The sequence below is a fragment of the Gymnogyps californianus genome, chromosome 3, assembly GCF_018139145.2.
Source record: "Gymnogyps californianus isolate 813 chromosome 3, ASM1813914v2, whole genome shotgun sequence".
NCBI classification, from domain to species: Eukaryota; Metazoa; Chordata; class Aves; order Accipitriformes; family Cathartidae; genus Gymnogyps; species Gymnogyps californianus.
The window spans coordinates 111837258-111850157 of record NC_059473.1 but is presented as its reverse complement, the minus strand read 5'-3'; the positions used below and the strand labels follow the sequence as shown (position 1 = coordinate 111850157).

Below are 12900 nucleotides of genomic sequence, written 5' to 3'. Positions count from 1 at the left end.
AGTGAAGTGACCCTCATGTGATCCGCTTGTTTATAAGTAAGTAATGAAAGAACTGAAAGTTTCCCTTCCTTTCAAGGAAATAACTTAATATTTGTCATCTCGTGTCTGTAAGAGATCGCCTGTAGCTCATCCCTATGAAAGGCAGTGTAAGAACCACGGGTAGCCAACAGTAACTTGACTGCTGATTTGGTGCAGGAAATGAGCTCCAACTCTAAGTCACCCCAGCAGATGAGATCTAATGGAACTGTTCTAACTGAAGTGTCTTGGCAAAAACTAAACTTATGAGTATTTGGGACTATAAGTCATACTACAATAAGTTCCACAGCAATTTTGAGGATCTTTCTTCTTAAGCTTTTCTTTTTTTTTTTTTTTTTAATTTAAAAAACTTTTAAGGTTTTGCTCTGATGCTTTCTACTTTTTCTGGGGTTTTTTTTGTTTGCTTTGTTAGAAAAACAGGACTGTATACACCTAGTAGATCCATTAGCCACCACACTTTTTAAATTGTTTTATTTCAAGTCCAATAGATATTCCGTCTCTGTAACTTAACAAAATAAAAAAATATTACCATAGTACCTCCTGTCTCTGAAATATGTTTTTGTAAAACTACGAACAAGAGAGATTTATACTGAAGTCACTGTAAAAATTACTGGAAGTGGTAGGAAGAGCTTATGCAATTATCCTGCTACAGCATCTGCATTTTAATTTGACTTTCAGCAGCTAGAGATTGTTTTACTGTAACATTAGGGTCTTGAAAAGTAGATGATGCTTGAGCAATTCTTCTTTAACTGCAGTCAAGAAGACTGAGGTCAATCTTGAAATAGACATAAGGATAGTATTCTTGATTACTCAGTTGTAAACCAGGGATGTCCATGCCAGGCTGCAAAAGGAAACAATATGACTTAGCACCAGTAAGCAAACAGTTGCACAGTTCCAAGCTACAGTGGGTTGCTTCTGCACTCCCCTTCCACGGGTGGAATGGAGTTTTGTATTTGGTGTGCTTAGGATGGGGAATTCACCACTGAGAATCTGGTGTTTCCTTGGTGTTTTCAGGCTGCCTAATGCAGTTAGCATCAAAAATTCATGTTTGGTTCCAACTTTATGAACATGTAGCATTTTTGTGTGCTTCTAGAGCAACTCATCTCTTTCTCCTCCCTTCATGCACTGGGAATCTTATGCTTGCTGGTTTTAGGCTGTTTTAATGCCTACTGGTTTATCCTAATCGGTTTATCCTAAATTGTTTGTGCACTCAAGATATAGGGAGGGAGAAAGGAAGTACTGCTGCTTGCTGAAGGCCTAGGTTGAGGTATTTAGTCAATGACAGCCTTTTACAGGGGATGGAGGTGTCACAGTCCTAGCATTTAGTTTTGAATTCATTTTTCTTGCTTGTGTTGATCTGAATGTTTATAGAAGACTTGAAGTTTTTTACCTAGAGGAACTACCATAATTGAGCAGACCTATTTCAGTCCGGTAGCTCTAAATATCACATGCTTCAACAGAAAATGTAAGCAATCTCTATGCACCTCCATCATAATCTGAGCCTACTTGTTACCCTAATCCAATCTGTAACTACCAGGAATTAGAGTTGCATGCAGGGCTCCTAGCACTGCAAGATGTGAGGAGATGGGTGCTGTAGCCCCTGGATGGTGAAAGTGTTCATTTGGCTAAGCTGAGACAAGCTACAGCATGTGTGCTTGCAGTCCAAATACATACATCCATTATACTTGCTGCTGCAACTTCATCCAGGTGTTTGAAGACCACGTTCAGGACATCTCTCAGGCGTTTTACAGACTTCCTATTTGGCTGCAGCAGCATTGCTTGGAAATTCACTGGGAGGCCATACCTTGAAACATATCAACATACACGATCATCTGATGGGAAGGGGCACACCTTTCCGCTCCTGCCCTTCTCCCTCTTCAGTCTCCTGGCATGCTAGCTGATGGTGCATTGCAGAAACAATCTCAGCGGTGGTGTGCTGCCTCCTTATCTGAAAGCATTTTCTTTTTGAAGCTGAAAGTCAACTAAACAGTGTCTTTCTGTTTTCCATTTCCCTGTAAGTGCCCCCAAAGAACTGTTTTTCATCAACTTTGTATGTCACCTTTTTTGTGGTCATCTGTATTGTCTCCTGTGAGCTCCTGTAATGAGGTGTGTAAGGGATGTTCCCTCCCACAAAGGAACTGCCCCAGGAAGAGAGCTGTACATTTTGACTTCTACAGGAGTCTCTGCCGGCACTGCATGTTTACCCACTTACCTCAGGACAGATTCAACAAAAACTCTCAAGGCTTTCACATGAATCCAAGCCACAAATGCTTCACTGAAGTTCACTTTCAGCCAGCGCAGTAACGGGCCCTACGAGAACAGATACAACAGTATTGTGATCCCCTCGCTGTGTGAAGCAGCTCCGTAGCTAACACCACTGAAGCCATCATGGGCTGCTGGGATAATTCTCAGGCAGGCTGTTACTGGCTCCCAGTTTATCAGAAATTCAAGTGACCTTGGGCAAATTGTGTTATCTATTCTGTGCCCCAGTTTTCTGGGCTAAATGGAGCTCACAGGAATCTGTTGGAACCATAAAGCCATTTCCGAGTGAGAGGTGCTTAGGCACGCCAGTAGCAAAGGCTGTCATTATGTGGGCCATCAAGTTGATGTGCTACTTACATATTGTTGTTTCTTATCAGAAGCTAATTTCATCAGCTCTTCCTTTTCACATTTCAGTTCCTTCTCATCAAAATAAAATTCTCGAACCATGAACCTACAATTGAATGACATTTGCTCTCACAAGCCATAGTCCAAGCAATATGCACGCTCGTTTCTTTTGCCTCTGGAGAAGCAGGTGTGGGATGTTTCAAAGTTGCTAGCCATTTAACCAGTTAAAGTATGTGGAGGGTGGGAGTTGAAGTCACCCCCAGAAAGCAAGCTTCCTGCTGTCAGTAGCATGAGAGCAGGAAGGACAATTCCAGGATCTGTAGTTTGGCGCTTAAAGAACAGGATCACTCTATCTGCTGCCACAGCTCCTTCCCACCCTGCTTTCTCAGTGGCTTTAGGGCCAGCAGCAGCCCAAACAGTAAAGAAGTCCTAAAAACCAGTGATGGATTCAGCTGTACTGCACACAGAACAAGCCTCACCTTATCCTCATCATCTGCTTGCTAGCCTGCCATGCCTAGCAATCAGTGCTTCTTACCTGTTCTCCCTGGCTTTAGCCTTGAAGTCATCCATCACTTTTCTAAATAGGGTCACGGTGAAGAGTCCTCCCTCTGCATCCTCAGCAATCATTCTGTGGGAGGGAAATCCACTGCTGTGATTTGACATGGCAAATCCCTCATGCCTTCTTTACCTTCCTTTTTCGCAGTTCTTTTTTTCATTTATGATATGGAACAACACCCTGCTTTTCAAGAACTGCTGTGACTGAAATAGGGAACAAAGACTTTATAAGCACTGGCCATGCTATCTCCAGTGTGAAACTCCCATGAGTTAAGTTACTGAACCCATCATAGTACACACACATTCTGCCTGCCTGATTTTTCTATGTTTCCTGGTAATGTTCCCCTACTTTCCATGCACTTGTGTTTTTTAGACAGGCAGTAGCAAACAGCTTTCTTCTTTCTCTGTGCTTTCCACTTCTTTCATTTCAGGTAATAGCAGTGTCACCTCTTGTGCCCTGGACTGGACCTCATGGTCTGTGTGAGCTGAGCAGTGGAATATTTAATTCCTAGCAAGGATTTTTTACTCCAGGTGAAAGGATAAGTTAATATGGCATTTGCTAATGCAAATGATAGTACACTGAATTATCCTATTCTACAGCAGGAAGCAATTAAAGATGCAAAGACAGTGTTTGATCTTTGTAAAAAGTAGTTTCCATGAAGTTGTATGTGATTGCATGTGTCTGAATTATGCCTGGATTACTGTAACAAATTGTTTGTCTGTTTTACACAAAAAGCAAAGGCCCTGGTTGAAAGTAGAAAGGATTACTGGAAAAGGGAACAACAAGCTAATTGTAAAAAAAAAAAAAACAGGGATGATTTTTTTTTCTTTCATCTGCACTTCCCTTCAACAGAGTAATTTCTGATTTCAATTGAGAATGAAACTGGGCAAATCTATATGTTAACATGGAGCCCATGCATTAGACAAGTGATTCCTTCCAGGATGCAGCAATTTGAGGGCCTGAAATATGGCAGGGATCTCTGAAACAAACAGGGACCCTAATTTGGAATTTCACTTACTTGGTGGAGCGAGGCACTACCATATCAGAGAGAGATTCATAGGTCTTCTGCCACTGTACGTAGCTTGACCTTTGAGCAATACAAAACAAAGCACATTAAATAAATACTATATACTAGAAAGCAAATGTGTCGATAAATATAGTTAATTAAGCTAATGGCTTAGGATTAGAAGGGTTGGAGCTCTTCATGCTGCTTTATGTGATTAAGATACATTAAGCCTCTCCTATCCTTTCCTCTCCTAGTCACCAGCTAGGGAGATGTTTCCCTCCATGCTGCACCCTCAGTCTTCACTTCGGGTCTTGGCATGAGGAAGGGCCCAGAGCAGGAAGCTGATGGTGGGAAGAATGTGGCTTTTGGCACATACTTCCAGGCTGCCACACAGCATCCCATGCTCCAGGACCCCTGCACAAGCTGCCCCTGATCCACGGGTAGGTGTGGTACATCTGCTATGTGCAATCCCAGAGCCGATCTGGTGCTACAGGGCAAACATGACAAGTGCCAGCACTGGGAGAAAGGGGTCAAGGGGATGGTAAGAGTTTGCAAAGCGAGAAGTCTGTTTATAGGGGGAATCTGAAAGAATGTGCAGATAATAAACTCAACAAACTTACCTCAGATAGCTTTTTGTAACATGGTTTTCACAGACAGAAAAGTGATGGTACTGTATGTGTGTGTTGGGATAGAGCTATACGGAGAGGAAAAGTTTTTTGTAGGCTTCTGAGAAGGACATCGCGTAACTTCACAACTGATGGCGATGGCAGTCATCCTACGTGCAGGCACTTATGAATACATGGCCAGCAGAGGCCTTGTGAGTTTGACAGGTCTAATTCCTTTTATAAACTGGCTAAACTCCAGTAAGAATCTGTTTTTCTCTTTTTTTAAACTCGTACTATTCCTACCAGGAGGCTGTTTGAGAACCCACTCTCTAACCATTGAAAACCTACATCCCGATTCTGTCCTGCTCCGAGTCCAGAGCAGTCTTTGCCTCTTTCTTTTGTGCCAGCACCACCCTTGGCAGAAACTGTTCTTTCCTCTTTCCTAACAGCTCCACCCGTGCCCCAGCCACGGCGCTGATGAGCTGCCCCAACCTGAGCCAGTATCGCCTGGATCCGGTGCTTAGGCCTGAAACTCAATGCCACACTGAGCGTGTGTGAACGCACTATTGCCTTACTTTGGTACCACGACGAGCAGCGTGATGAGATACTCGGAATTCAGAACAAAGTCGTCTTTATGCACAATGTCTGCTAGGGTCCGAGTCAGCAGATTTCCCCTACAGTGAAGAAGACAAAGAAAAATTAACACTAGCAGGAACCCAGCAGCAGCACACTGGAGGTATTGTGCTGTGGGTATAGTTGCTAATAGTGTATACTGGGGTAGACGGCAGCCAGGAGGAGGTGGCTAAAGGACACGTCTACACTTCTAGAATGGTAATTTAGTTATTTTTACTGCAACTAAAAAGGATAAAAAAGCAGCTAATACTAATGGCAGAATATTGGTGACTAGCACTAGGCTAGTTTATGCCCTTTATGTGAAATTACACCATTCTGCTGCTATTGTTTCTACAGTGAAGGGTGTAGATGCTTGGGAAGTGCACATCTGAAGTTACCACCCCGCTCCTGGTCATTGCCGCTAATGTCCCCTTGTCCCTCCTGCCCATAATTATCCACATGCACACAGCCTGAGACAAATCTGTCTAACACTGTCTATACCAAGCTGGAAGCACAGGCCAGTGGTGCTGGCTGGCGGTGGTGAGGCATGGACATAGGAACTCAGCAGAGAGAGGGGGAGATGGAACTGTGATATGGCTCTGCTGACCCTCGTGGGCACTGCTGTCCCCATGTTGAGCAGGTCTCCATGAGGGATAGCATTTTTTTCACAAACTCACTCTGAACCACCACCTGGAAGTATTTTTTCTGTGGTTTCTGGTTGGGTTCAGTGGAGTTGGTGCCAGGCATGCTCATTTCAGCTCTGTGATAAACGACCGAGTCCCGAAATAATACGTTAACAGGAACTTGGTTTATTAGCGAATAAACCAAGTTCCTGTTAACGTATTATTTCGGGACTCGGTCGTTTATCACAATTTGGGGGCTCGTCCGGGATGGTCTTGGTTCCTGAATTCTGACTTGATCTAGGAGGGGCGCCCCACCATTTGGTGGCTCCTGTTCGGGTCGGGTCAGGACCAAGGCCATCCTGAACCTGAATAGAGGCAAGCAAAGAATTCGATTTTTGGAGCTCCCTTGCCGGTTGCGGCAGTTGATTTTGCCCGTAATTCTGCGTGCGAAGACCCGAACAAAGACGACGGAGTCGTGAGTATTAAAGGCGTATACCGTTCGGTTGGGTGGGATTCGGTTGCCTGTGTGTGAAGAGTGTGATTGAGACGGAACATAGTTCCGAAGCGAGTGCAGAGGTCTTCTAACCGCGGTTCCAATCTCCCGCGAGGGACTTGGCCGGTGAAGGACCGAAGCGATTCCTATAGGATTCGTGGGCGGGTGATAGGTCCTAAGCCCCCTGCAAGACACTCTTGTTAAGGTAACCGAGGGCTGTAGGAATTGCCACGGTAAAATTCCTAGATGGGCCAAATAAAATCTAAGACCCAGGACCAGAAGAAAGGGAGCAAATTACCAGACATACCACTAGAAAGTCCATTAGGGATAATGATTAGAAATTGGAATAATAGGGGCCCCAGAAAAGGAAAAAGTAAATTAAAAATGGTTCAATATTGTATGGTAGGGTGGCCGAAGGAGCCTTTAAAACCACATGTTTTTTGGCCTGTTTTTGGATCTTTTGAGGACTGGGTCTGCCAAGCCTTAAATATATATGTTAATACAAAGGAACCTTTTAGTCAAGAGGAAAGTGATTATGCAGGATTATGGATTAGGACTTCATGTCCTTTTCCTGCCTCGATACTTGCATTAAAGGCAGATGAAAAGCCTGAGGAGGAAGAAAGAGAAAGAAAAAGGAAAAAATAATGATGAATGGGAGCCGCTAGATAACGTACCACCACCGTATAATCCACCCCCGGCAGCTCTGCACCCGGTGATGGTGCCGCCCCCTCCTCCGGCGCCGACAGCTCCCAGATCAGATCTACCACCAGCTGCATGTACACGAAGTAGAACTGCCGCTTCTGAAGGAACTGTTTTATATCCCCTAAGGGAAGTACCCCTTGGAGGAAATCAGGGAGGCATTGGATTTGTAGCTGTACCACTAAGTACTACAGATATGAGAAACTTCAAAAAGGAAATGGGGACTTTATTAGATGATCCACTGGGAGTGACCGAAAAACTAGATCAATTCCTAGGTCCTAATACCTATACCTGGGAAGAAATGCAGTCCATTTTAGGGATTTTATTTACTACTGAGGAAAAGGGAATGATCAGACAGGCAGGAATGAGAATTTGGGAAAGACAGAATCAGGCAGGACCCCCAGCGGACCAGAAATGGATCCTCACTGGGATCATCAACAACCCCAGGGGAGACAGAACATGAGGGATTTAAGAACGTTAATCATACAAGGAATAAGGGAGGCGGTTCCACGAGGACAAAACATCAATAAAGCATTTAGTGAACAGCAAAAGAAGGATGAATCTCCCACGGAGTGGTTGGAGAGATTAAGGAAGAGTCTGCAGATGTATTCAGGAATTGATCCGAATACAGTAGCTGGAACCGCACTCCTCAGAACACAATTTGTGGCCGAATCCTGGGGAGATATAAGAAGGAAATTAGAAAAGCTAGAAGACTTGCAAGAAAAGGGATTAGAGGAGTTACTCAGGGAAGCACAAAAAGTCTATGTCAGACGAGATGAAGAAAAACAAAAAGCGAAAGCAAAAATTTTCGTAGCTGCTGTTCGAGAGAGTCAGAAAAATAAGAATTCATCTGGGGAAAGGAAAGAAAGAGGGGTGAACAGAATTCCCCAAGAACCACCCCGCCGAGAAAGAACAACTATTTCTGTTTGCTATTACTGTGGCAAAAAGGGACGCATTCAGAAGAATTGCCGTAAGCGAAAACAGGATGAGCAAATGCTTAAAGAAGAATAGGGGTGTCAGGGGCTATATCTCTTGGGGACTTCAACATCAACAGAGCCCTTGATAAAATTGTTGATAGGTCCCCATAAAGAGGAATACTCATTTTTAGTAGATACTGGGGCTGAGAAATCAACGATTCAAAAACTTCCAAAAGGCATAGAAAAAGGGAAAAATTACATGTCAGTAATTGGTGCAAAAGGGGAGCCTTTTAAGGTACCTATTCTAGAAGATGTAGAAATAGAATCAGAAAAGAAAATCTGCTTGAATGATTTACTTTTGCTTCCTGAAGCAGAATATAATCTGTTAGGAAGAGACTTAATTCTGAAATTAAATTTGAGTATTCAGAGTCAAGGGGACAAACTACAGGTTAAATTATACACTTTAACACAAGCAGATGAAGAAGTTATCAACCCCTCAGTATGGTATCAGGAAGGGGAAACTGGGAAGATAGATATGAATCCAATAGTTGTCCAAATAACAGATCCACATCGTCCAATTAGAATCAAACAATATCCCATACCGACGGAAGGTCGAAGAGGATTGAAACCTATAGTAGACAGGCTTTTAAAAAAAGGGAGTTTAGAACCGTGTATGTCACCCATCCTACCTGTAAAGAAACCCGATGGGTCATATAGGATGGTACAAGATTTAAGGGCCGTAAATCAACGAACGATTACCAAATTCCCTGTGGTAACTAATCCTTATACTTTATTGAGTCATTTATCTCCCAAGCATATTTGGTATAGTGTAATACATCTGAAAGATGCTTTTTGGGCTTGCCCCCTAGATAAAGGATCTAGAGATTATTTTGCCTTTGAATGGGAGGATCCTGAAACAGGAAGAAAACAACAATTGAGGTGGACCGTACTACCACAGGGGTTTACAGAATCACCTAATCTGTTTGGACAAACATTAGAAACAATTTTACAAGATTTCACTATACCCAGGGAGGTAAAGTTATTACAATATGTAGATGACCTATTGATAGCAGGGGAAACTGAGAAAGAAACCCGAAAGGCTACTATTAAACTATTAAATTTCCTGGGAGAAAAGGGATTAAAGGTGTCCCGGTCAAAATTGCAATTTACAGAACAAGAAGTGAGATATTTAGGGCATTGGTTAAGTGAAGGAAAAAAGAAATTAGACCCTGACAGAATATCTGGGATTTTAGCCCTGAGACCCCCAAAAACTAAAAAGGAAATAAGACAAGTATTGGGATTATTAGGGTATTGCAGACCATGGCTTGAAGGCTATAGTGAAAAGGTAAAATTTCTATATGAGAAATTGACTAATAAGTTTAAGTGGTATGTGGAAGATGATAAAAAGTTTGAAGAAATTAAAAGGACACTTGTGGAAGCACCTGTGTTGAGCCTTCCAGAGTTGGAAAAACCTTTTTATCTGTTTGTAAATACATCTAATCAAACAGCATATGGAGTTCTCACTCAAGACTGGGCAGGGATTAAAAAGCCTGTAGGATACTTGTCTAAATTACTTGATCCAGTAAGTAGAGGATGGCCTGCTTGTCTCCAGGCCTTGGTTGCTACAGCACTATTAATAGAAGAAGCTAGGAAAATTACTTTTAGCGCCCCTTTGAAGGTATTTACCCCACACAATGTTAGGGGAGTTCTCCAACAAAAAGCTGAAAAATGGCTAACGGATAGCAGAATTTTAAAGTATGAGACCATATTGATTAACTCTCCAGATTTAGAGCTAAAAGTTACTTCTGCTCAAAGTCCAGCACAATTTTTATTTGGAGAACCGTCAGAAAAGTTGCAACATGATTGCTTAGAAGTAATCGAAGTTCAAACTAAAGTGAGACCAGATTTAAAGGAAACTGAACTAGAAAAAGGAGAAAAATTGTTTGTAGATGGATCTTCCCGAATAGTTGAAGGGAAAAGAAAATCAGGGTATGCAATAATAAATAAAGATTTAGAGATTGTGGAATCAGGACCTTTAAGTCCAGCATGGTCAGCTCAAGCTTGTGAGTTATATGCTCTATACAGAGCTTTAGAATTATTTAAGGGAAAAAGCGGAACAATATTCATGGACTCTAAATATGCATTTGGAGTGGTCCACACTTTTGGAAAAATAGGGGAAGAAAGAGGCCTAATTAATACTCAAGGGAAGAATCTAATACATCAAGAATTAATAATAAAAATTTTAAGAATGTTAAGGGAACCAAAAGAGATAGCGGTAGTACATATAAGAGGACATCAAAAAGGGTTAGATTATCAGACTAGGGGAAACAATCTCGCAGATAAAGAAGCCCAGGAGGCAGCTTTAAGGGCTCCGATTGTTCGGGTTAATATAATACAAACAAAAGAGGATACAAGTGAGGAGGAAAGAGAAAGTGAAAAGAAGTATACCCTTGAGGAAATAACCAGATTTGAGAAAATAGGGGCAAAATTCGAACAAGGAAAATGGACACTGCCCGATGGCAGAGAAATGTTACCAAAGGCTTATGCTAGACAGATTTTGGAGCGTTTACATGTACAAACACATTGGGGTACAAGAGCATTAAGCGATCATTTTCTTAAACAATTTGGCTGTATTGGAATCTTTGAAATAGCTAAACAGATTACACAAGGTTGCTTGACTTGTCAGAGAGTAAACAAGAAAGTGTTTCGACAAGTGGCAGCAGGGGGAAGAAGAACAGCTTATAGACCTTTTGAGAAAATACAAGTTGATTTTACTGAACTCCCTGAAGTCAGAAGGTTGAAATATCTATTGGTAATAGTAGACCATTTAACACAATGGGTAGAAGCCTACCCTGTGACACGAGCTACAGCACAAATGGTAGTGAAAATTTTATTAGAACACTTAATACCTAGATATGGGATAATCCAGTACATTGATTCTGACCAAGGCACTCATTTTACTTCCAAAATAATAAAGCTGCTATGTCAATCCTTAGGTATCAGGTGGGAATACCACACCCCATGGCATCCACAAAGCTCGGGAAAAGTAGAGAGAATGAATCAAACAATAAAACAACAACTGGCCAAATTAATGATTGAAACACAGATGCCTTGGACAAAATGCCTATCATTGGCACTTCTAAATATAAGAACAAAACCTCATAGTGAGACTGGATTATCACCCTATGAAATGCTATATGGCATGCCCTACTCTCAGGGGATGCCACTTGGAAATAATATAGTAGAAGATCATGATGTTCAGAAATATATAATTATTTTGGGAAAAAGGTTGAGAGAATTAAGAGAAATAGGAATGTTAGCTCAAACACCACCCCTGGGATTTGCAATCCATAAATTGAAGCCTGGGGACAGGGTGTTGATAAAAACATGGAAAGAAGAAACTTTATCCCCTCTTTGGGAGGGACCTTTTCTTGTTCTGTTAACCACAGATACTGCTGTCCGAACTGCGGAAAAAGGGTGGACCCACGTATCGCGAGTCAAGGGTCCAATAAAGGAGTGGAAGGTAACATCAGAGCCAGGAGAGACTAAGCTAACCATAAGACGAACCTGAAGATGCAGACAACGAAAAGAAGACTGGACCTATGGACAGCTTCCTTTAAACCAGGCAAACTCTGTCTGGATTAATTTATGTCAATTGAAGTTAGAAAAAGTCTTTATACATGGTTCCAAATACCACGGGGATGTAAGGTGAAACAGGTATACTTTATTCCTTGGAGGGAAGAAAGAATACCTCAACTAACAGGGGGAGCAGGCTGTTATAAAATCACGGGAGTCCCAAAAATTTTTCCCTTGGCCTGTGATTTAGAAAAGAAATACTGGGATTTCCTAGATCAATAATCCCACCTGAAATCCCATGCATTAAACACCTTGATTTGGGTCACCTATGTTGGATAGTCTGTAGATGCTGGAATTGTAACCAAAAATGGTCTTGTCTATCATTTAACAAACAACCATACTGCAAAAAGTGCAGAAACCCTAATTCACTCCCTACAAGGGAACAAATAAGACAAGTCGAAATTCTTAAACTGTTTTGCGGCTGGGAATTGCTTTTACCTGAAACATGGGAAGTATTTGAGAACGATTGGTATCGGGTTTTGGCCAAGTGTGCTAAAGAGTTTGCGTGGAAGAGGGACCAGTGAAAATATTAAATAATAGAATAAGAGCAGGGTCAATCTCTAAATTATAAATCAAAAATTAAACTAACTATTGGAACATAGCGTACAAGTGACTAAAGGGGTTTGAGAAGCCCCAACTTTGGTTTCAAAGTGATCTAAAGGAGTCACCCGATACTAAAAGGAAAGAGGGCAAGACCGGAGTGGGAACCGGTATTGCGGCTGTAGAAGTCTGCTAAGGGCTGCAACCCCTTTGGGCTGTGACTGCCGAAAACTATGGCCCTGTCCGGACCTCTTTTGATAATACTTGAGGTAAACTCCTTAACTTTGGCCACAACAAATAACTGCAGTCTATGTGTGATGACCACTAGGAGGGGAAAAATAAGCTCCCAAACCTTGGTTTATCACACTATCTATGACTGCAAAGGCAAAAAAAATGGGAACTGTATTCATAATTCGACCCAGTATGCCCTATGTAACGAAGGAAATAGAACTGTATGCTATGATCCCACAGAACTCCCTTATCAATATTGGGTAGAAATGAAGACAAATTCAGAGGAAGGTAGATTAATCGGAACAAGTAAGGTCATAACCGATTTGAGTACGCCGGTTT

At 42.0% G+C, this 12900-nt stretch overlaps 1 protein-coding gene across 2 annotated transcripts in view; it reads right to left on the bottom strand.

The window, feature by feature from the left end:
• Positions 1-468: 468 nt before the first annotated feature.
• Positions 469-12900, bottom strand: part of ATP6V1C2 (ATPase H+ transporting V1 subunit C2) — a 28570-nt gene continuing 16138 nt past the window's right edge. For both annotated transcript variants that reach the window (XM_050893595.1, XM_050893594.1), the window contains 7 exons: positions 5386-5484; positions 4218-4286; positions 3179-3271; positions 2656-2749; positions 2249-2346; positions 1711-1840; positions 469-877 (listed from right to left, as the gene is read on the bottom strand). In XM_050893595.1, the coding sequence (XP_050749552.1) occupies positions 782-877; positions 1711-1840; positions 2249-2346; positions 2656-2749; positions 3179-3271; positions 4218-4286; positions 5386-5484 (679 nt within the window). In that variant the 3' untranslated portion in view covers positions 469-781. The remainder of the gene's footprint in view (positions 878-1710; positions 1841-2248; positions 2347-2655; positions 2750-3178; positions 3272-4217; positions 4287-5385; positions 5485-12900) is intronic.